The sequence below is a fragment of the Lonchura striata genome, chromosome 1 (genome assembly GCF_050655825.1).
Source record: "Lonchura striata isolate lonStrDom1 chromosome 1, ASM5065582v1, whole genome shotgun sequence".
In the NCBI taxonomy this organism is placed as follows: Eukaryota; Metazoa; Chordata; class Aves; order Passeriformes; family Estrildidae; genus Lonchura; species Lonchura striata.
The window spans coordinates 43202609-43228085 of record NC_140703.1 but is presented as its reverse complement, the minus strand read 5'-3'; the positions used below and the strand labels follow the sequence as shown (position 1 = coordinate 43228085).

The window sequence follows — 25477 nt, the reverse complement described above, 5'->3', positions numbered from 1 at the left end:
TGTATTTTCACATCAATGAATGCTTTACAGAGGCCCAGCTTCTTTCAGTGGTTGGGAAGTTGAGTAAAAGTCACCAGATATTTGCCATGACAGGCTATTGAGCACCCCACCACTCAGTTGTATCACCTGTTACAGTACACTGGGAGCCATGAGTCCAAAAATTGTCTTGTAAGAGACTGGGACATGAGTCAAGGAAATCTTGTGGGTCTTTTGCTTTATTACCTAAACATGACTGAAAACTTTCTTAAAGACAAGCTGTGGAGGCAAGGCTTCTACATATACTGTGCAGCACACAATAGGGCATTTCTCCACCTTTCTGGTGTGGTTCACTTAGCAAAAATATGAATTAATATTTGCCTCTAGTCACAGAACCTATGATTTCTTCCTTGGCCTAATGTTTCTCATTAAATTTCCAGTATGTTGATCTGCCCCTGAATGGCAGGAGAGGTCTTGGTTTTATGCCATTGGGAGACAGATCAAAGAGCTTTTAGAAAAGTGGGGTTTTGGGGACTTGTTTAACAGGTTTGCAGAAAAGCAGTCTCCGTACAGAACAGCCTGAGATAAAATTACATATTTTTCTCAGTGACCAAACCACCTAATATGTAAGATACCCAGTATCAGTGGTGACTCATTAACTATTGTCCTTTCTCTGCAGATGTTGCTCTGGCACTGTTGCCCTGCAAATATTTTTGACATGGTTATTACAAATTTTTCATCCCTTGTTACTCTTTTTTGATCTTTTTTTAAATTTACATCTGAAGAAAATAAGTCATTCTGATGTGATATGAAGTGGTGTTTTTCCAACAATGAGTATTACTAATAAGTATAAAATATGTTTGGAACTTTTTAGGTAATAAAGAATAAAAAAATATGTTCAGGAATAAGAAAAATGATCTTTTGAATTCAATACTGAAAGAATTGCGTTATGTACTGAAATATATTGCTCATAATCTGATTTTCTGTTCAACAGTTACATCCTGCTTTCTATTTTATGTACTACTAAGATTTGTGTGGCAAAAGCTATTTTCTAGTTTTTGTATTATTGAAGCAATTACCTTGTTGTCAGAAAAGATTGCAGTGGTATAAATAATTTGAGATGTACACAAAATGTTAGTTGGCAGACTTTACATTTTCTATAAATGCAGGTATAATTTCCTCCTCATAGCATTCACTAGGAGTGGTTTATACATTGCTTGAATGTATGAATAGAATATTTTCTGCTATTTTAAAAAAATGTTTTCAACAAATGGAGCAGAAATAGTTTGGATTTTATTTTATGTGAAGAAAATGTATTTCTCACATATTCAGAAATAATTCACTGCAGTTTCACTGATATTAGGCACTGAGAATAGTGTTCAGCAAAACAGCAGAAATTATGTATTTGAGAATAAGATATAGTATGACTGTCTGAAAGTTTTTGGAGAATAAATAGCATTTTTTATTGATTCAGATATGATGAGGACCATATAATTTCTGGTGATATAATACAGTCTGTGGTTCACTCCAATGTCATAGGTTCTCTGTATCTAAAACTAATGATAAGTTTGATAGGTTCATTAGCTTTTTCTATTACGGTCACTGATGTTACATTATTTTCTTCGGATCTTATTATTATGCTAAACCTATAGGTGTCTACCGAAGGTCATACGTCCTGAAGAAGGAAAAAAGGCCATCTTTAATAGTCTCTTTAATATTCCCTGTTTGAATTAAAGATGCAGTACAACAAATTTTCATAAGGCTGTGTGCAATGTCCATGAAACACTGTCTTTCCCTTGGCTGCAATCATACTTTAAAGAAATATGATCAATATGCAGGTCTTTGGGATGGCTGTAAAATGGCAGGACATGTATATACACTAATTTCATTGCTAATGTTCAGACAGGGAATCCTGAATTTTGACACTGGAAAGTAAGGAAAAGAATCAGTTACTAGCCCTCAGTGTGTTGTACCTGTTTATGACTGTAAGCTGATCTGTTTTCCTGAAATATTCATCCTTAAGGATTCTCACATGATCTACCTTAAAAAACAAGCTCAAGAGCCTACTCAAATTTACATTGTTTTAATTCTTCTGTGGAACAGATCCTCAGTCAGGACTACTCAGCCAACCACTTCATATCTGTTCAGTTCTTATTTTGATTCCAAAAAGGATTTCTACAAAGTAGTCTTATTCAAAATTCAAGCTCTTATTTGAAGAACCTCAGTCTGAGGAATTGCATTATGACTGCAGGCAGTTCTTCGTTGCTGAGATGTTGGGATTTCAGCCAGGATCTATTTCTGTGATAATGCCTCTATGTGGAAAAATCCACAAGAGATATATCAGAAGGAAAATCAAGAAAATTGATCCCTCTTCTGTCAACCTGTAGGTAAAGAAAATTATAGCATTTGCTTCCTTGGTAGAAATAGCCACATGGACTATCTTGCAAATCAGACAACCTTCAGTGAGCTTTTTCCATTCCTGGGAAATAGGGGACTCCACTAGATAGACAGTGAAATGTCTGTCTACAGGATTAGAACTTTCTCCAGTCTTGTGCTCAAAATGGAAAAAAAGATCCAATTTCCACACCAGCAGAAACAAGATTACTGTTTCCAGGACAGACCTTTGTAATTCTCACTTTTCCACAAGTCCTTTCTATTTTCACCTTCTTTCTGACCAGTGTCTTTGCAGAAGATTTTAAAACAAAAGAAAAATTAGAAGAGCATTGGAATGAGCTATAAGGGAAGACCACTGCCCTGAATATTTTTGATGTAGTGCTGAAGTACTCTTTCTTGTTGGGTAGAACTTCTGAAGTCTTCTCCTGTAATGATGCTCTCCTGCACACTTTCTCACAGTGTACATCCTGCTGCAACTCTCTCTTCCCTGTGGAATAACCCAGATTTATTACACAGCAGAGTGTAATCTGGGAATAAGGAGCTGCCTTATTCCCCAGATAATTTACCAGAGGAATGTTCATGAACACAATGGTTCACTTCCATCAAGTGACATGGCAGACAGAGTTACCCTCAGCATGTGGGGGGGTGTGCCCATTATATTGATTGAACATCTGCTTCCCATGGGGCTAATGCCATTGATCAGAGGAGTGCTTAATAAACTCCTCTATGTCAGGATTGTGATTTAATTCCTTAAAAAGTCATTTGAGACAGCTCTAACTGAGCTTTCACAAAATCTCTCCAGACAGAATCTGGCAGAATCAGGAAATAACCCTCTGTAGTTTACTGCTGATCTGCTAATTGGTTTTCAGGTTCACCTAAACCTCAAGTAGCTCAGCTTTAGCTATGAAATGAATCACAGGACCTCAAGAACTTTAGATTTTAATAAAAAAAATTGAGGCTGTATTCAGAGGTGTGTAATTGCATATTATTTCCTCTCAATGAAAAGAAAATAGTAAGTTATTTGTCTAAATATGGAGAAATAAAATTGCAATGGCTTTTGTATGGTCCGTTGCCTTTCAGATAACGGAGAGCTTTTTATCTTCATTGGCTCGATGAATTACCACAGATTCATACAAAGCAAGAACAAAAGCTCTGTGCGGTATCATTGCATCTTGTAAGTATTACAGAAGTGCATCTGGGGTCCCTCAGGAGGTTTTAAACAGTGAGTGTGAGAGTCTTCAGTCTTTAACCTGTATTGCTCAGGGATTTCTATTTCTGATATAGGAGGTTTTAGTAGTACTCACTACTCCATTTATCAAAATTATAGATCTTTCAATTGTTGCGAAGATAATTTTGTCAATGCCTGAAGGAGAAATTAGATACTGAAATGAACAGAACTGATCCTGTATCACCCATTATGACAATCATTAACACAAAACCCCTTTATAAAAGGCCTTGAAACCAGTTGGGTTCTCAGAAACTTGTTTCTATTTCCTTTCACATTCTCATCCATTTCCATACTGTAGAGTACTATAATTCATATTTTTCCTCGTGCTTTTAGGCTGCATCTATACTTGTAAACTAAATAGGGACAGAGAGACAAGGCACCTCCCTGAGCATGGGCATACAGCTATCTGTGGCATTATGCTTTTGGCACCATCTGTGTCGACTCTGAGCAATTTGTGCTGCCCCAAGATGTGGTAGTTTTATCAGAGTAATGCTCTGATGCAAATGAAAACATTTGAGTGTTTTTTATGTGTAATTTCTACACCGTGTCCCTGAGTAGAAAAACAGGTTAAATTTTATTTATGGTGCATTTGAATAAAAAATTCTGCATTGTTTAATTTGTAAAGGGTTGAATTTCTGACAATTGGGAATACTAGAAATTTTCACTACAGATATAGAAATTTTCACTTTAATGTTCTTATTAGCTATCCTGTCTATATAATCTTATTTATTTAAAATAAATGCTAAAGTTTTTCAGTATTGTTTTCCATTCCTTGATTTAACATAATTCCTTACTTCAATTTTTCATATCTTACATACTTTCCCAACTTAAAAAAAATGAACCTTAATTTTTTGTCTATACTTGGGTTATTTTTATCCTTTTCATTACTTAGATTGTATTATGTATGTTTTTTACTTATTCTGAATATCTTTTAGAGGGTACATCTATATATCCTCAGATTTCATGTCCTGTCTCAGAAATGTACCATTTCATGCAGTATAAACTTCAAATATCTGTTAAATGTTTCGCTTAGAGACATTCCAAAACACTTCTATTTTTAGTTTCAACAGTTAATTCCAGTTAATAAAATAATTTCCTGCTTTTTAATTATGACATATTTTACTGTTGTTTGTTATAATCAGCTTTTCTATAGTGTCTCAATTATTCATCAGAACAAGGCTATTATACTGTTATTTCTTCTCAGTTAGTCAGTACTGGATAAAGAATCTGCTAATTAGCACAGCCAGAACACAGGGTTATTAGTCTTTACTAATTAGTTTTTACTATCCAAACTACTCTGAACTGCTAGATTCTCTGATACATAACAGCATTCTTTAATATTTTTCAATTAGAATGTCTTTCTCAGCATCCAAATTGATCAGGATAATCAGCAATTGACATCTAGCTTGGCTTCCAGTTTTTGTAATTGCCCTTTTCCGAAATTACATGGAACCCAAGGTTATTCTGTTTTATCCAAACACTGATTTTATATTTGCTGATACATTATCACATCATCAGCCTATTATGACATCCAGCTTCTTACTTTTATTTTGTCTTTCTTGTGTAGCTCATAGTTTGTGTAGCCATGTTTGTTGAAGAAAACCAGCCTGGCCATCACTGCACAGCACAGCCTTTTCCATCTTCTTGCTATCATACCTTCACACTTGTATTTCCTTCTTCGTTACTGTATTTGTGATTTCCCCAGTTTTCATTTTCCAGTGAATTAAAGCCACACATAGAGATTGCATATGGTTTTCCCTGATACTGAAAGCTTGTATTAGCAATCTTGGAATTCTTATCACCTCAGTATTTAGGTGGAATGTAGTCATCAATAAAAAAAGAACTCATAAATCTTTGTGCTGTAACAAAGAGTGTTAACATTTTTTTTTTGTTCATTGCTTTATCTTCAGTGTCTAGTGCCTTTTTCAAATTATTTTTTGTTCTGTGGATAAAAATCATCTGTACCTGTACTGAATTTCAGTGCTGTCTCAGTATTTTCTAGCAAGAATCTGATACCTTATTTTCCTGACAGAAAGTATGGCCAGAAGATTTCTCTCTGTTCTGTTCACGATCCTTTTCAGCCTCAGGCCTGCACACTGCAACCTTTCTCCTGGCAGGTAGCCTAATTTGCTGTGCCCTCATGTCTCTTTCTGTTACTAAAGTTTTCCTTCATGTAAGGTTCAGGCTCATCCTTGCCTGCTGCTGGAAATGTCTACTGTCTCCTTTTGTTCTGCCTTCTTATTGAGGTAATTGTGCATCTTTTTTTCTATCCTGCATCTTCTGAGCATCATCCTCATTCCCTCTTAAGAGCTGCTTTCCTGGCTCCCATCATCCCTTTTAACATGTGACATCTAGTTTTTTCTTTTCTCTCTGATTATTTGCTTTATTTCCTTTCCTAAGTTTTCCAGGAAAGGCTTCTCCTTCAAACTTTCCTATTGAATTAAGACACCTTTTCTAGAGAGTCACATATATATTTGCTTTTCTTTTATCCATGGGTTATATGTCTAGTTTTGTACAATCTTTTTAACTGATTCCCCATTTTATTCTCTATTCTTCCATTACATTCATGTGCACTTTTAGCTCCTGGAGAGTCTTTCCCATGAACTATATTCTGGTGATGATTTTTATAAAGTCAAAAGATTGGTGAAGAAGGAAAAAGGTCTTAAATAATCTATGACCAGGTAGACTTTCTTGCCTCTTCAACTTTGGATCACCACTGTCATTGATGTTTTAGTGACCATTGATATAATTCTGTCTTCTAAATACCTGTTGGATCTATGTCCAAGTGGAGGCTGGTGACAAGTGGTATCCATCAAGGCTCTGCCTTGGGAGAAATGCTTTTCAGTATCTTTATCAATGATGTGGACAGTGAGATCAGGGGAACCCTCAGCAAGTATGCAGATGACAGCAAGCTGAGTGCTGCAGCTGACACACTTGAAGGAGAGGATGCCATCCAGAATGACCTGGGCAAGGTATAGAAGGAGTTCTGTGGGAACCTCATGAAGTTTAACAAGGTTCTGCACCTCAGCTGGAGCAGTCTTAAACACTGATGAGGGAAGAACTAATTGAGAGCAGCCATAAAGAGAGGACCTTGTGAGTTGTCATGGATGAAAAGCTGGACATGAGCCAGCAGTATGCACTCACAGCCCATAAAGCCAACTACACCCTGGGCTGTATCCAAAGCAGTGTGGGCAGCAGAGCAACGGAGGAGATCTGATCTGATCTGATCTGATCTGCTGAGATCCCACCTGCAGTACTGCATCCAGCTCTGGGGTCTTCATCACAAGAAAGACCTGGACATGAAGTTGATCAGAGGGCTGGAGCACCTCTCCTACGAAGACAGGCTGAGAGAGTTGGGGTTGCTCAGTCTGGAGAAGAGAAGGCCCCAGTGAGGCTGTCTAGTAGTCTTCCAGTACTTAAAGAAGGCTTGTAAAAAAGGCAGAGATACTTTATACTGGCATATAGTAACAGGACAAAGGGAAATGGATTTAAACTTAAAGAGGAGAGATTTAAATTAGTTGTTAGAAAGAAATTAGTTACTGTGAAGTTAGTGAGACCCTGGAACAAGTTGCCCAGATGTGTGAATGCCACATCCCTGAAACTGTTCAAGGCCAGGTTGGATGGGACTTTGAGCAACTTGGTTAGTGGAAGGTTCTCTGCCCACAGAAGTGTGTTAAAATTCACGATATTTAAGGTCCCTTCCAACCCACTCTATGATTCTATTATGTTATCTGACTTAATAGACAGAAAAGCATTAGCCACTCCATTTACTTCTGAAAAAGTGCTCAGTGTTTTTGTCAAATTTCTGACTTCTTATACTTAGAAGGCAATGTTTTAAGCCTTTTGCCCCAGACAGAATCACTTCATGCAATCAGAGGGCAGTCTGTTGCGTTCACTAGGGAAACACCTTACTCAACACCACCTGCCAAGTTGCTTGCTTAAGAACAGCTCAGAGGCACTACCAAAGGGCTCTGAATGTGAATCATACAATGTGCTGTCACAGTTATACAGAAGAAGGAGATGCATTCTTTCTTAATATGAGATTTCTTCATGGTTCAGAATCTGTCCCGTGAAAACTGTTTTTTCCAGTGTGCTTAGCAAAGGCAATATGAATTAGACTTTCTTAGACAAATTTGTGGTGTCATTAAACAATTGTATATCCATTTGTAGATGTGGGAAAACTTGTAATATTGTAATATAAATATGTAATACTTGTAATATAAAGCCTAAACTTTTTATCCTATTGTATTCTTTAGATGTCTGCTGAAATAATTGGATGTGTGATGGAAAGCAAGTAAGCTAAGGCTTTGCTGGATCACCCATAGGACCATAATACATTGTAATGTCAATTGTTATTTAATATCTACTGTTCAATAGAAATCCTTGAAAAATTGTACCTTCAGTTGTTGAACTCTCTAGGCATGACAGTGTATACCTCTTTCAAAAGCAGTTCCCCATTTTCATAGCAAACTACAATGTCTATTGTCCTCAACCTTCACATTGACCAGAATTTAGCTGTAATATATTGTTTCCTTGATCCTTTAAATTCTCAGTAAATGACCTTGTTTTTTTCTGTAGGAAAGCTTTCTATAAATTAATTTTGCACTGTAATGCCACAGCATCCCATATTTATCCTGAAATATGTCCTGTAAAATATTTAGACCCATAGAATTCCTCATGTACAGACACATACAGAGACTGAATTAGCAGAGCTGTAATGGATAGATACTTTCAAGTTACTGAATTCAAATCAGAAAAGCTGGTTTCTAGAGAAAGTTATTTCTACTATTCTATTAAGACTATTTTTCAAGCTCATAATTTAAAAGAACTGGTAGAAAAAAACTGTTTATATATTGCTAATTATTCTATTTCCAGTCTTGTCAAACTAACAAGCACAGGTATAAGGAATCATTTCAAATTCAGCATTCAGCTTCTGTTAAAATAGCTTTTGCTAGTAAAAAAAGAATAAAGTATTTGTCTACCTTCCTTTGCAAAATTTTATTTGCAAAGAACTTTCTAATTAGAGTATGAAATTATTAAAAAATATAAACACCACCATTGGCCTCACAGTATCAATTTTTATTGAGGAACAGGAAAGTCAACTGTACATTTTTCAACTTGTACTGTGAAATTTTTACATTTTAAAATGCAATTGTTTTTATAAGAATATGACTATTTGATAATCCTGATTCAAAAAGTGGAAGAAACCAAATTAATGAGACTAATTTTAGCAAAAACAGCAGCCCCAATCTTTGTAGTTACTGTGAGAGAATAGTGGTAGACAGTGTCTGCTACATCATGGTTCCAAAGTTATAGATTTATTGTGGGTTAATATGAAGTAGCATTTAATGTTTTCCAGCTTTACATGAAGTATTATTATCTTCACATTACTTTTTCATAGAGAGAGTATGAAATCCCTCTCATCTGCACTAGGTTTACCCTCTTAATAGGAGACAGTGGAATAACTCAAGATAGCAAAGAAAAGCTGATATTTATGGATTTCAATAATGGAGCTTCTGAAAATATTCTTGTGGATAACATTTATTTTCCTTTTTTGTGCAAGGGAATTTCCATGCACTGGGTCCTGTCAAAAGAGAGCAACTTCTTTTACTAGTACCAATTATTGTTTGTTGGTTGTTTCTGTTTGGTTCTTTTCTCCCCCACAAAACGCTGTTTAGAATTTATAGCAATTCTCAATACAAATTTTCAAGAAGGATTTTTCATTTGTTCTTGGGAACTATTCCTATAATTCACATTGAAGACTGGGACATTAATGCAAAGTCAGAACTTTCTACTAATGAAAAAAATATTAAAACAAAATTTATTTCTGTGCACTTTTAGAATACATTAACTAGGAAATGAGCATTCATAAGTGAATTTATTTATTCTTTGAGCTGTTGTCTGATTAACCTATCAAAAAAAGGATCATGAATCTCAGAAACAGTAGAAAATAACATCTTTTCTTTTCTCTGTGTTACAGAAACCCTGTCTAAAATTAAGGCCAATTTTTTCAATGATTTCATAGAAAGGGTGAAGCTTCATGGCTTTGGCGTGAAGTCCATTCCTAAACCTTGTAATTTCCTTCTAGGTAAACTTGGCAAATTAGTTCACTTCCTTCTCTGCAAAACCTGTTTAATATTGTTTAGCAGATCTGCAAGGAAATTGTAATTTAAGGTTTAAAGAGTGTGTTATAAGAGCATGCATTATACATAAAAGGCGAAAAGGTGAATATAGTTCACAATATGCAATTTCACTTCACATTGAACTGACCTCCTTCAGCTGAGCAGATGACTACAATAGGGCTGAAGGGACCATCTCCTTTGTTGTTGTAAACACCAACTTTCACCTCAAAAGGAGTCAGAGGTGGGACACTTTCATCTCTGTAGATGAATTTTGAGGCATCTGAAGATGTCACCATTTTTTCCTTCCATCCACGTGTTCCATTGGGTCTGAAGGCTACAATATATCCAAATCCTTCTCCACTCTGAAACTCTTCTGACACTGGCTGAAACATTAAGTTCAGAAACTTAATTGTGATTGGAAATAGTTTTACTAATTTAGGAAAAAAAATCACAGTTCCATTATAGGATTTACTTAACATACCTGTCCTCATAAGGACTATTGCTTCAAAAGAGGTACCATCTAAGAGAGCTTCCTCACCTAACCACCATAACCAAGTCATTGTCCTAGGGAAGAAAGAGCTCTTGTGCTCAGAAAAGTGTTTTTTTTTATGTTCCACTTTTTATTGGGATGCTTTAACCAGTGATCTGTAGGTGGAATAGCCCTATCAGTGGCCTTGTTAAAAATATAGACCAATTTATTTTGAGTAAGATGATGCGTGTGATACCTTCTGTGGTGTGACCCTTTCAGGTTTTAGGTGCCAGACTGTCTAAATTCTGTTCCAAATAGGGTGTTAGGTCTTAGACATTCAATTCCAGGGTTCAACGTAATACTTAGAATATGTTTTAATAAATCTAAGTTGTTCTTGGTCTCAAAAAGTTTTTTACTTTTTTTTTGTGGAAAATAACACATTTTCTTTTCTCTCCTCAGAGGACCTGTGAAATTAGCCACTTAAATTGGGATGTATCTGACACGAGGAGGCAGATAGAAGAGGGATTTATCTGTCTTAGAGTCTGAACAGTGCAAAAACTAAAAACTTACTTGTCTGACTCAATGAATGGAACTTTTCATGCTAATTAGTAAATTAGCAGTAGCTTACATTTATTATGAAGTCAATGGACTAGTTTAGGGACTAGATTATATTTAACAGCTGTCTGCATATTAAACCTTTGTGAAATGTCCAAAAATGGGTGTTTAAACCCCATCTCTTGAAATGCCCATCATAGATATGCAGATAATGGACAAATGAATCAGAGCTGGGCCACAGGCAACACTGAATCCTCTCCCCTCCATGTTTCAAATGAATGTCTCATCAACTGGCACTTCACTTGCAGACAAAATTTTCTAGCCATCCTTCTGAAGCTGTGCACTGCACATCCCAGAAAAAAAAAAAGGAATCATAACTCCATGGGCAGAGGATGAAAAACTAAGACAGACTTTGCAATCTTGTCTCACCCATGGTTCTCTGATTTCTTTGGGAAGAAAACTCTGGCCCTTGATGGAGTGGAATTTATAACACTGTCCAGTAGTCCCCCAACCCAGTCACCTGAGAAGTGCTATAGACACTTAATATGAATACTGCATACTACTACAGTTTATTAGGGACTGAGATTAGGCTCGTTCACATCAGAGTTCTACCCAACTGGTATTTTTGTTCAGGATTCAGCAAATTCTCTCCTAATAAGAGAGATGTTGATATTTACCCTTATAGAATACAAAGTAAACTGAAATCAGTTCTGTCTCAGGTGTCTTTGGTAGCTGATGTCGAAACAGGCAGATGTACCAATAGAAGGCAATCTCTTTAGATGTGCTAAAATTTGCCAATTTAAACAATTAGAATTTGGTGTGTCTCTTACCACCTGAATCACTCCTTAAACTGGCTAAGCTTAAACTTTTTTCATTATAACCCCATATCTTTATTTGATGGAATTTTTCTTGAGTATGTATACATATATATATGTGTATATGAATTTTGATGAATCTGAAACTGTTCATAATGAATCTAGAAGTTTTGAAAATTCCTTAAGAAAGGTCTCTGTTCTTCTATTTTTATAATTAGCAGAGAAAGCAACTCTCTCACTGGCATGAGCATACATTTGTGTTGCATCTTGCATCCCAAATATGTTCCCAAGATTCTCTTTAGTTTATTATTATTCAACAATTAAAAATGATTGCTTTTTAATTGGCTTTCAAAAAATTTTACATGTCTTTCCTCCTCTTAGCTATTATTTAATCCGGTGTTTACATAAATTCCAGAAAAATCAAAATAACCCATGCAGCAGATCAGGAAGAAAAGCCTGATTAATTACAACTTCGGAGCTGATGCCATGTCTTCTACTCAAATCTCATGAAAATCCACAGTACTTTGAAATTTTAGAGCATATTTAAGAGTAGTATTTTGCGTTCATGTGTTGACAAGATTTGTTGAAAGGAAACCCCAGTAGAGCACTCTTTACTTTGGCCTCAAAGAAGTTAACATGAAACAAAACTTTTAAACAGAAAAATCCCTTACCTCCCATGCTATTACTAATTCATGTCTCCTTCCACTTCTGCCACTTACGTTAGCTGGAGGTGTCTTTGGCACTGTGTGCAAAAAGAAAAAACAAACCAAAACAAACCAGAATATCCAAGTTATTGAAGTTTTCCCCATTGTAATAAATTTCTGCAGAAGACATGAGACTGTTAAATCAGGACAGAAATAAAAACATAGCATTCTGTGGTAAAGAAAATTTGCTCAAGCCTCATTTCAGGGAATTGCACACACAAGCTAGAAAAATCAAACAAAACATAAGCTGAGAATGAAAATAATATTGGAATAAAAAACTGCTTAAGCACTAGGTCTTCTGCTAATTGGTAAAAATTTCATTGTACAGATCACCTAAGAGATAAAACAGGAATTACGTTGTTAATGTTCGTCTTTTTTAATGAACAACTTGAAATTCCAGGAAACCTGACATATTTAGGATTTCAGGTAAATAGGACATCATTCATAATGTCTGTATTATTTTTCAGGTAGTTTTTCAGGTAGTGATTTAGAATGTTTTAATTATTGTAAATTTATTTTTCATTGCTCTCCTGGGGATCCAACTTTAAGAAATTTTAAAGCAATCAACCTTAAACATCCCTTATGATTTCTTGCAAAATACTGGAAGCAGTACCCACAGTTCCTGAAAAATTGAGCTCATCATTGCAGCTTTAAAGCACATGAGCAACAGAGGAAATTATTTAAAGTAAATTATAATTATCATTGCCATTTTTATTTGGATTTTCATATTTTGTAAAACCAGAAGTGTCAATTGTTCCATTAAAATTGCATAATTTCTTTTACTTTGTTTAAGTGCCTTTAATGAAACTCCTCAAATGGCCAAAGTCTTGGGTTTATTTACTATGAAGAGGCAATACCTGCATTCTCTATTTGATTAAATATGGCCTAAGATACAAACTTTTTTTCTTCTTTACAGCAGTACATAGGTCACTGGTAAAAATGTACTGTAAGCCTTTAAATGTTCAGGCCTTATTGCATGTTGTTTAGCTTATTTAGTGAGTAGCACTGTCCCTTTGAACTATACAAAATAAAATTCATTTAAATAAATAAACACAGTCCTCTTTGTTTCCTGTGCCGTTGAAAACTTGAGTTCAATGAAAGTGCAATTTTTATTTGATCCTGTTTGTCCACCTAAGACTTCAGAATTCATTTGGGTAGTCACTTTTTGAACCCTAAACTCTCCTGTAAAGAACAGAAGTCCGATTCTGCTTTTCCTCATAAATGAGGAAACAAAGCATAGGGCAGATGCTGATTGATACTGTTGGAAACAAGGCAGGTGTTATTTTATCTGAGGCTCTTAGCAGACTGATAGGGGAGATTTCTATTTTGTTTCTCTCCAATAAACCTGTGTTTATCTGGAAAATATGGTGCCTTCGACTTCCCTCCCTTCCTCCCTTCCTCCCTCCCTCCCTCCCTCCTGCCTTCTGCCTTCTTGCCTCCCTTTGACATGGCAAAAAGGCAATGAAGTTTTCCTTTCAGAAAGAGAATTTCCCTCTGGCTTTAAAAAAAGGAGTAGAAAGAATACAATCAATGTGCAACAGTGTGACGAATGGTCTAGCATGAAAAGATGCAGATAAAGCCTCATCTGAGTTAATTAACACCCAAAAATTATGATGCTGTCTCTAATGGAGCATATTTAGACCTTGTTTAGCATCCATTTTTCTCTTGCCTTTCTAAGGTATTTTTGGGTAAATTATAGAGACAAATGAAGTTTTTATGTAGGTGCCTGCCACATTAGAAATAAGAGAGTATGCTGTATTCCTTTGAAGCATCCAACCCTCTTTCTAGAGTTTTCTTGTTAACAGCATTGCAGATTGTGGCCCTATTTAAATGAATAAATGTTAAAAGAATAAAACTGTCAAAACGATGAATTTCTTTTGCACAAAACTAAAATGTACACTCACACAGTGAAACTCTTTCAAATGAATAACCATTAAAAGAATAAATGTGTCAAAAGAATAAATTTCCTCGGCACGGCAGCAAGGCAGAGCGTACACAGTTAGAAAGAGACAGTTTGAAATGAGTAACTATTAAGTGTAGCAAACTATTAAAAGAAAGCATTTTTTGCCAGGCACCAAGGCTGTACATCATCCCTGCTTTCAGCACCATCTCCTTTATATCAATGTTATATCTGAATTTACTCACTCATGGCCTAAGTTTGTTGCCATACAATTAATGATTTCCCAATCTTTATGCTGTTAATTCTCAGCAGTGGCACTTATGGAGATGCACTTGTACCAAATGCACAAAAATGATACTTAAACTTGACCCCTGTAAAAAGGATACATGTGCCTGGGGAACAAGAACATCAGGACCTTTTTTGTTTAGGGTTTATCAAAACGGAGAAGTTTACTATTTTTCTTCTGCATAAATAAGCTCCCCACTTAGTGCAAACAAAAACCTTGAAATGAATGTGCCAGTAGCTTGATTTGAATGCAAAGAGCAGGATTTTTTTCTTACTGTTTTCCATTTTCATGAAATTACTGTGATATGCTGGAAATGAAAGTCAAATTAAACTCTATTAAAACTTATCTGTCTAAACCCAACAAAAAACCCATTAACATTTTCTCTAAGAGCAGGCATAGAGAACGTAGCCCTCAGCAGTCCTACAAAGCATTTCACAAGATACTTAAGATATAAATGAAGAAAAGGTGATATGGAAGGATAAAGCTTATACAGGAAGCCATGACAATTGTTTAATAATTCATGTGTATCTTATCACTATAAGCCAAATATGGACGAAAAGCAGAGCGTTTTAATTTAGGAAAAAAATTTTTACACAGAATTGCTATTGCTGAGGGTTTTATGTATGGGAACAGTGGTTATAAAGTGCTGAAAAATGTTGATGATGTGTTGTATATATTTTAAACCTATATTTAAATGTAAAATATTTACACGGGGAAGCTCTTGAAGTGGTGGGTATTGCTGTAATAATGAAACCTCAAACATATGGGGTAGATGTTCACTTTCTTTCCAGAATTCCACTGTGTCGTGTCCAGAATTTTGAAAAATTCTCTGTGCTTTATGGTGATTTAATTAGATTTTTAAAATTCCTTTTTCATCACTCTTCATGCCTGATGGATTATCTGTGGGTTTTGTTTTTTAATTTTATGTTTTTGGTTTATTTTTTAAATAAAAATATTGGACTTCAAAGATGAACTAATTCAAAGATTTTTGCTACTCAGTTTTAGGAAAAATACTATTACTTACTAAATATTTCATTTTTACATTAGAAAAAATGAAGCCTAGCAATTTGACCTTAAAATATATATATTATTTGAGTTTTACTTGAATTTTTAGAAATAGAAAAAATTAAAACTAGAAAGACAGATGAGAATATTTTAGCTTGAGTTGACAGAGATTTTAAATTTTAATCCAAAATCACTATTTTAGTTCTAATTTGCTAAAGAAAAGTAAGTAAGCAACCAATAAATATGAAAAAATCACAGTGAACCTTGGAAAGCTGAAACTACTTGTAGTCCAGTCCATGCTCTTTTTAACATGCCAGTCATGCAAATAAATTTTTAAAAATATTATTGAATGAATAATTCATAATTTAAAAGTATTTCTGTTTTGTGCTTTTGTTTGTTTACTTTTTTCCCCAAGTAAATGTCTAGTGGCTTATTTCAATGTGTTTTGTTTATTACAAAAAGCAAATATTACTAAGAGATTCTTAATTTTGTAGTCTGTCTTAATTTTTGAGAAGAACAAAAGTATTTAGCAGCCAAAATTATAATTGATTGTAACTGAATATAATTAATTGCACTATTGCAGTAGAAACCTGTGCCTAGGTTTGGTCCCTATCCCTTAATAGGGAATAGATGAGCTAAAGGGAACACAAAGAGAAATAATAGTCATGCTAAACTCCTGTTTTTAGATTTAGACATGCTGAGCTGAGCAGCACAAATTTGTAGTTTTCTCATAGCCAAATGAGTCCAGATTTCCCAAATCCCAATTCCATAGTTAGTTCACAAGGTCTTTCTCACTTTACTTGAATCCTGTATTTTTTAAGATATTTTCCACATGGATACTTTTTATATAAATTCTGAAGCTTTTGTCAAATAAAGAAAAAGAAGGAAAATGTTGATATTGCTACATTTTTCTTGGAGATAAATTAATAAATTTGGCTTTAGTCCTTAAGAAATTATTATACCTCTTCTCAAGTTGCAGTTGCTGTTACTTATTTATTTTAAAGTTTTTATAACTTAAGATATAGATGTAGCTTGAAAAACAACATTTTTTTAGCTGTAAAAAAGATATAGGCAGGGGAATGAGGGCTTGTTACCAGCTTGGCAGAACTGTTTAATGTGAGACCAAAGGTATAACACATTTAATTTTTTCTTCCCAGTTGCTTTCTGTTCTCCCTCTATATGCATGTATGTAAGTGTATGTGTATCTCTATATGTCTCCTGCAGTACACATCTAGGGAAAGGAGGGTGTTAAGTGAAAATTCTTTCACTCTCTGAAAGACCAGCCCTCAAGCTATCACCCTCCCAGAATAACAAGGCACATTTCACCTGTTCAGGAATGAAATGTACAACAAGACAGCATCTCAGAAATGGATGGCACACATATTCAGCTACTAGAAAACAAGGATGTCCCTACTGATCTCAGCATCTGACATGTTGTTTTAATTTCCTCTGTATTATTAATATTTGTCATTAATTATGAGCTTGAATTCAGTTCTATTCACTGACAAGAGGGTCATATGTGTCTGCAGGAGTCTGCCTAAATAGTCTCCAAATTACCACCTATAGGGCTGAAATCCCAAATGTTGTGGCATACATAAAATACTGTGGGAAAAGCACAGATCTTTTCTCCTCCATTTTATGTCACACACATATTTGGATTCCTTGTTAGTATTAGTCTAAGCCTGCAAGCCAAAGCCTAAGTAGCCTCCAGTCAGTGATTACAGCCTACTTTCTCCTTTTGTTTTTCTTCATGGAAAAAACACATTTTCTACAAAGGCTTTAGCAGAACCATACCTTCATCTGCAAATGTCCCAGATGCAGGAGGTTATCCATATATTTTTTTCCTAATGCAAAAACAGCTTTGATAATGGGAAAAGCTGGAACTTCTTTTATATAAATCACAAATAAAGCAGTACCCCCAAAACCAAAAACAAAACCCCTGAAAATGAAGACAGTCTAAAATTGTCAGCTTTTTTCCTGGGACAGAGACATTTCTTGTTATGCTGTGAAGGAATTCAAGCTGAGAAAAAGGGCAACTTAATGCAACATAAGGATTTTTTAAAAATACAGCAAGTGTACAGTCTAGTAGACTGCATTACATTGTTACCTCCTAAAATAAAGTTTGCATGCATGATTAACAGGTTAAACTTTGATTCCACTCAATTTCTCTCTCTCCATGTTTCCCCATGAATAGATAATGTAACCAATGCTTTGCCCCCAGGCTTCAAATGCCCTGACTGTCTTAATGGAATGCCAGACATGTTTAAATTCATATTATTGGCTCTTTGCAACTTGTGGACCTGTAAAATATGTATCAGTGCGAGAACTGACAAAAATGCAGCAGCTGGCTGTAAGTTAGATGTGCCAGAAAATTGCTGTATTTTCTGTTCCAATGGGAGCAGCAACGAAAAGCAATCATGTTAACTAAATATGAGCTAAGTAACAAGATTAGAGTTTAATTAAAAAAATTAAAGCAAGTCAAAACCTGTTTATTATTCTGTTAGTTTCCTTACACCATCTCAATTACTATTTTGTAGGTATTTTTAGATAATGGACTAATATATGGTGGTGTTGCTATCTTGGATAAGGAATGATAAAATAAGTGAAGTGTGGGGATAAAAAACTACAGATGCATATTTCCATTTAAATGTAAAATAATGGAACCAGAATCACACATTTGCTACCTCTGTGGATTGTCTACACAGCTACCATTCAGCCTTATGGGTCTCAACTCTTATCTGAATACGAGTCACAGTCACTTTCTCAGCTGGGAGATTAATATTTCTGGATTTCCACTCAGTGCAGGGGCAATCTGTCCATTTCCACTTGTGGGCCACATCTACCATCAATGCAAATAGCCAGGTTGTTCTGCCTGGGTCATTAGTAGAGAAATTCATGCCATGTTCTTTCTGAAATATGACCTATCACATAATGTCCTTTAAAAATTGAGAACTATGATATTAGAACTGGGCATTGTGCTAATAAACAGTCTCCCTTGAAGCTTTCAGATAAAAAAAATAGTAAAAGAGAGAGTGTGAAAAATAATGGATGAATGGGTTCACTAAGACAGGCAATGACGTGATAATTTGAAAACCCATATGAAAACTGTTGTAAGCCCATGAAAACTGTTACTGGTTTCTCTTCCCTTTGACATCTGAAAACTATACCAAGGGTGATAATTCCCAAAGTCAATGAAAGGCATTTCAGAATACAGAGGCAACAGACTATATTTCAGGAATATCTGAAGTTCAGGAGAAGTTGACTGCCTGAATGAAGCTGATCATGAAGGCTCTGACATTTCATGAGTGCCATACATATTATGGGCAGTATGTCATTTCTCAAAGGATGTTACTATATGTGTAACAGTTTGGGCTTTTTTATTTATTTGTTTTTTTATTTAAAGCAGAATCCATTGTTTTATTGTCCCAATATAACAACTCTGTGCAGATTCTAGATTGTATCTTGAGTTAAAGACTGTTTTTTCTGATGGCAAAAACAGTGGAATGTTACCCAGAAATGAATACCAAGCACCAGATGAAAATTCATCACGCATTGCATGCTTTGTCTTTCCCATAATTTTGATTTTGCTGATCAATATTATGATTTATCAATTCATTTTTAGAGAGGTAAAGTTGCAAAGAATATTGAAAATGAATATGTATTAAGAAGAGTTTCACTTGAGTTATAAGAATGTAGTTTAGCAAATAGCAGCTTAGTTTGTTAAACATTGGACAAGAACATGTAGGACCCTAAAAACTGAATTAAATTTAACATTTTCAGTCTTCAGTTTGTTGGAAAAAGTTAAGCCCACAGATTAATTGCACCTTGCCAATTAAGATACTGAACAATCCTTGCAAAAACAGGGAAAATATTCCTCAGTCTGAAAAAGCATAATACCAGGAGTACAACCTTCTTCAAGATAAACTTTTTCTGGAATGTTTTTGTCCTTTCTGATACACATTATCTAAATAAACAGGAAAGTTATTCAAACATTAGGATCCAGAAGAATTTGTATTGCCATTGAAATATGGCACAAAATTAATAAAAGGACGATGGTGGTAAAAAAGGGAATTTTTTAAAAAGTAATTTGAGATGAAACTACCTTGTGATTTTTATTTAATTTTCATTTCCTTCTTTTCTTAATGGAACAAGGCATGGAGCGCCTGAAGCTTCTGCTATCAAGTTGTTGAGCTTCACACTGTGAGGTGCTTGAAGAAGGTGAAAGGGAGAGTTTAAAAGGAAGCATCTTTCAACATGCATGAATGGGAATCAAATCACTTCAGTGCTGTTCTGTGATTGTACAGTGAAATTTAATATCAGCTAGCAACTGCGCCATTATTTAAAGCAGAAAAACAAATATGTCTTATTTCAACTGCAAATAGGTTTGTTAGACTTCATCTGAAATAGGGCATCCAATTTTGGGTGCTACAATTGAAAGACATTGGCCAACTAGTACAAGTTCAGGGGAGGCCACTGGGGTGGAGGAGGAGCTGGAGCAGTTCCTTGTGAGGAGAGGCTGGGGAAGCTGGGCTTGTTCAGCCCAGAGATAGTGTTGGGGGCTTAACTGCAGCTCCCAGTGCCTGCAGGGAGGTCACTGAGGAGGCAGGCACGAGGTCTTCACAATGGTTAAACAGGTTACTTAAAAATTATTCAACTGATGAAACATCAAAACACAAAATAATCTGTCTAGGCATCCTAAATGACAAAGAAGAATGAAGAATAACCTCAAAGTGTTCTGACATGTAGTTCTCATCTGAGGCTTTGTCCAAATCAGATCTCTATTTCTTTCTGCTTCTTAAAACATGTCTTTCTAAGTGCCTAGGTATTTTTCTCAGATTTCCAGTCCTTCTTATCTTCTTTATCTTCTTTATCATCCTTCATTCTGCCCACGTTTTTGTCAATGATTCCAAATCTTATGATACATTTAAAATAAAAGGTATTTTAAATTAAGCAGCTTTTTATTACTTCCCTATCTTGCTGAAAAAGTCCCATGCTCTGTCAGTGAGAGAAGTTGTGAAAAATTTGGGGGAAGAGGATGCTTAGTAGCAGCTGTTTGCTTCAAAAGAGCCTACTTTAAGAGCAGCAATAGTTTATCAGAGGGAAGACAGCAATGGCTGAAGTGTAAGATAAAAAGTAAGATGGCTCAGATGGAGTAGAAGAGCAGGGAATAGTTTTATTTGAAATTTCTGTAAGTTAAGCAATATTCCTGTAATTAAAACAAACTGGCTCCCCAGTATAAAGAATGTCACCTTGGAACAGTGATTACTGGACACACAGATGTGTACCAGTGAAAAGAGATTAGGTCTATTGTTATATTAAAACAGTTCTTGTTTCTGGTAGTGCTGTAAAAATAATATTTTTATTACCTGCTTCATTGGTTCTGATCACTCGCGATGGTGCACTTGGGTCTCCAGTCCCAATTTTATTGGTTGCTACTACTCTGAACTCATACTCCACCCAAGGGTTCAGTTCCACAGCCATAGCAGACTCCATGTCACCACTTATCAGATCTGGAACTGGAGACAATAAAGAAATAAAATATAGGTCACTCAGAAATCTGAAGTGAATGTGCAGTATCTCAACAGAAAGCAGATTTTGTGGTACAACATGGTCATTAGAAATGATGGACATCAAGGATCTAATATGTCAGAACTCGCAGCTAGGTTTTTGGCACTGTAGTATTCCTGAAAAGACACATTGAAGGATTTAGGGGAGAGTTTTCTGCTTATTCACAGATGCATCGTGGCAGGTGTCTTTGTGTTGTCCTTTCAGAGCTGTTGCTAAGTAACACAAAAGGAATAAAAAAAAAAAAATCAGTGATTTTAATTTGTCATTGTTTTCTTAAGAGTATTTGTTCCTGTAGTTGCAAGTGATTATTACTGTTATGATCAGGAGTTTTGAAAAGTCTACTTGTGCTGTTTGAAAATTTTTCTCACCTGTTTTTACGGTCTGCCAGCCAAGAGAAAATGGACTGCGTGCTTGCAGGTTGTAGAGGGAGATAGGGCTGTGATTGTCTGCCCCAGGACTCCAGGAGAGTGTTGCTGTTGTGTCTGTAATTTCCTCCACTATTACAACCCCTGGGGGACCAGGAGGACCTAGAAATAAAGTGGAATAATCAAACAGACTACACCAGCATCGTGGATGTGCAGCATTAATATAGGAGATGCATTCTGTAGGGACCCAGTGGAGTTCAATATCCATGAAATACAAGAGCTAAGATACACAGTGCTACATAATTTCCACGATTTCTGATGGTAAACTGTGATTGTTGCTACTCTTTAGATGCTGCGTGAGTGAACATCAATTAACTTGTCAGAGTGACAGCTGAAGAACTAAAAATAGAAACAGATTAAAAAACACCCCCAAAACTCCATTGTAATTGTTCTGAACCTAAAATTAGAGGAAAAAAAAAAGAAGAATTTTAAGAAGCATCCAGGATAAACTGAACAGTCACAGTCATCTCCTTGTGTGAGACTTATCACTGAGAAAGACAGATGGTAAGAAAAACGAAGCATAGGAGGATGTTCTTCATGAAGAACAATAATATCACTAATACCTGAATCAAGAATTAGCTTTCATCCTTTTTCTCAAATTCACTTATTCAGGATAGCCACCTGGATTCCTGCAGGAAGTCTATTGCCTCTTTGATGGAAAGCTACTAAAACTAAAATAAAAACCCAAACCCAAATATTTTAAAAGCTGAAATTACTAGGGGCCATTAAACCCCCCAAAACCACAGAAACTTCTTAATTTGAAAAGGATTTTTTTTTCCATTTAGCTGCTCTAAATGAGAGTATTCTACTCACCATTTGTATACACTATGTGACTGCTGCAATAGTGAGGTCTCTGGTAACAAACATGACTTTACAAGGAAAAATGTGGCTGTAGCATCCCACTTTCACCCATAATTTTCTTATTTAATTCTTCTTGATGATTGATATGATGGTGTTTGAAAATATTGTCCATTTACACTTGCTGAACTAAATTGGAGGCAAGTTTGTCCTGGTGCAGGATTCTCCTCCACATTTTTTTTTAACAACAGGTTTTGGGGAAAATGTGTGTCTCTGTCATGTGTGATTGCCAACTAAAGCTCTTTCTTGTGTTTTATTATACTTAAAAGCTTATATAAGTCCTAGAGAACAGAACTTGATACTTCCATAAAATATTCATTTTATATCCATAGCTTAATTATTTCTGAAAAATACATATTTTTTTGTGTCCAAGGCCCTTCTAATTGTTTTCCATCTTCTTGCTATTTAAGGCTGATGTTTTGCTTGTGCTCCTACACAGACTGAGGACTGTGAAATCAGAAATGCACTAATGGGCACTTTCTCCCAAAATGAAACTGCAGGAAAGGAACAAAACTTTGTTAATATAAAGCCATCACTGTTACAGTTTTGAGGGAGCCCAATGCTGTTTGAACATATCATGAGCTGTAGCAGAGTAGGACCTTTGGAAACCTCCATTCCTCTGAGCTCTGGTGAGTGGTGCTGTCCTCCTTGCTGAAGTGTCAGAGCTCAGCACCTGCAGATCAAGGTGGAAAACACAGGGATCTGATGCCTCCCTTTGAAGAAGAAGTTGCAGCCACTACTTCTGCACTGCAGAATTCAACATTTTTATATATTAGTGCTATTTCATGCAATCAAATATTTTCTGGCTGGATTTCTTAGTGCAAGATTAGAAACAAATGCATCTGAATATCAAAGGCTAAAAAAACCCATTAATTGAAGTATTTGTATATAGTGTGATTTTTTGTCATTTGCAGCTGCAAACAGCTTTATGTATCCTCTGACATGCCTCCAACTAAAACATAGACTGTGATAGTAGCAGGATTAGAATTTTGAAATAGTTGGACTCAATACATTCAGAGTGAAAGAAACATTGAATCCTATAAATGAGAGAGCAAATTGTGCTATTCACTTGCCTCTATTTACTTGGCAATGACCTACAAGCGACTAATTGACAATAAAATGTTGGAAATACATGGCATTTAGAAATAATAGTGGAAAGAAAGAGAAAGATATGTTTGAAATTCAGGAGATTCAATTCAGTAAATTTAAGTACTATGGATGTATGATGGAAGAATGTCTTCATACACACTGCAGTCTTCACAGGAGCTCAGGATATGGCTCTGGGCCATAGGAAGAACATGGAACAGGGTTTTCCACTTCCATGGGCAATTAACGTCTTCATTGCTGGGAATCTCTCCTCTTCCCTTGCTCTGCCTGCTCACCAGGCTCATCTCTGTTGCTGTCAGTGCCTTTGATTGAGCCATAAACAATGACTGGAATAAGATGGTGCCTCCCATTGGACCCCTTGCAGCTCCTGGCCTTCTGGAGTCCCATTTCATTTGCAGTGGGAATGGTTTGTTTTTCTTCCGTGGAAAAAACATTGCAGAAAATGTTCTCTGCACTCCTGCCTTCCTGCCAAGTGTGTGCTGTTCTTTGTTGGGAAGCACCAGGTCAGATCTCTGTCTCAGAAGAGAAAGTCCTGGGGCTAATTTAATAAAATAGGGTGATTCTTCAATCTCCATCCTGTACTGTTTCAGGCTATCTGTTGATCTAGGAAAATACTAGTGAAATTTTTATTTGTAGCTATGAGGGAAAGTTTAGAGGAAAGCTGGGATTTTGATACAATCATATGCTTTTACTGGGTTGGAGCCCTAGGTCAGTATTATATAATAGTCCCAAGCACAAACAAGATTAAAAGGAAATATTTTAGTACATTTCCTTTATAACAATATTTCTTCCATGCATTCTGAATATTTTTAAAGTGTTTCTAGACACCATATTATAATAAAAGAATATGCACCTTGCTTACATTAAAGCATGTAAAATAATATTTATGCAGACATCCCCTGCTAAATTCTCAATATATTTTGTTGGCAGAGTTCTCTCCTGTTTTTTAAATGTTTAAAATGCATTCCTAGGCATGACAGTGTGTCATTATGCTTTCGTAGATGTGTGCTCTTGCACAGTCTGCAGGGTGACTGCTAAAAAGCATTTAAATTTCCAACAGCAGGCATTCTTGAAAGTGGATTAATAAAGGACAAAGGCCTCAGTGATGACAAATGTGTGACAGTTAGCCAGGACATGAGTGCTATGCAGATGTCACTCATTTTTGTAGAAATCTCATTAAATTTGATGCTTGGATGTTATCATTCATGGTGTCAATCAAATTTCTAATGCAGAAAAGCTTTTCTCTCAAGGGCTGTGTTATTGCTAAGGATCTCTGAAACAATTTTTTAGCTGAGAATAGCCAATTGAGGAAAAAAATGCATGGTCTGCTCAAATGCTTATTTGGAAACTAGACAGAAAATGACTGGTCATAAATGCACTATAGTGAGGTTGACCTTCATGAAGAAGACACTTGGGGCTGTGATAGGCTCTTATACAACTCTAGGAGCACTGGAACCCACTGTCAAGGATATTAGTCAGTTATCTCCTTTCAGAGCAATTCCATAGATTGATATTTCATTTCAGGACATGCATGACTGAATTTTAGCAAATTTGTTTTATGTATCTTTTTATTATTGGAATGATCATCCTGAGAGGTTGTTAGATTGCTTGCCATGATACAATGTTAATGTGAGAGTTCTTGAAAAACAATTACCAATAATAGCTGTAGTCATTCAGTGAGGCAGTGCCCTTTCCTATGAATCCCAGGATATGCACCGATTTACTTCACTGCTGCCTGACCAGGAGAATTTTTACATTTACCAAACAGCTAAGAAGCCTGATGTGTAGCAGATTTCTTGACCTGAAGATTTTTGCTTTTTAAATGACAAGGTGCACTCGCTTGTCATTAAGAAGGTGAGAGGTTGAGAAAAGGAGTATAAGAGGCAGGAATTACAGAATAGTAGGAAAGGCACATAAAACTGCATCATAAAACAGGAGCTTGACTGTTGCAGCATAAATCCCTTTTGCTGTACCCAGAAATGACAGTCTATGTGTTCACATGTGGTGGAGGAGATGATGGAGAGAAATTTGGATGTATAGTAGATGCTAGAGAAAATCTGGTTTT

The 25477-nt window shown here is 35.7% G+C and overlaps 1 protein-coding gene across 10 annotated transcripts in view; it reads right to left on the bottom strand.

The window, feature by feature from the left end:
• Positions 1-25477, bottom strand: part of CNTN5 (contactin 5) — a 592231-nt gene that overhangs the window by 14273 nt on the left and 552481 nt on the right. For 9 of the 10 annotated variants that reach the window (XM_085593275.1, XM_021529320.4, XM_085593302.1 and 6 more), the window contains 4 exons: positions 21391-21549; positions 20821-20970; positions 12231-12301; positions 9869-10103 (listed from right to left, as the gene is read on the bottom strand). In XM_085593275.1, the coding sequence (XP_085449401.1) occupies positions 9869-10103; positions 12231-12301; positions 20821-20970; positions 21391-21549 (615 nt within the window). The remainder of the gene's footprint in view (positions 1-9868; positions 10104-12230; positions 12302-20820; positions 20971-21390; positions 21550-25477) is intronic. The other variant, XM_021529327.4, reaches the window with a different exon arrangement.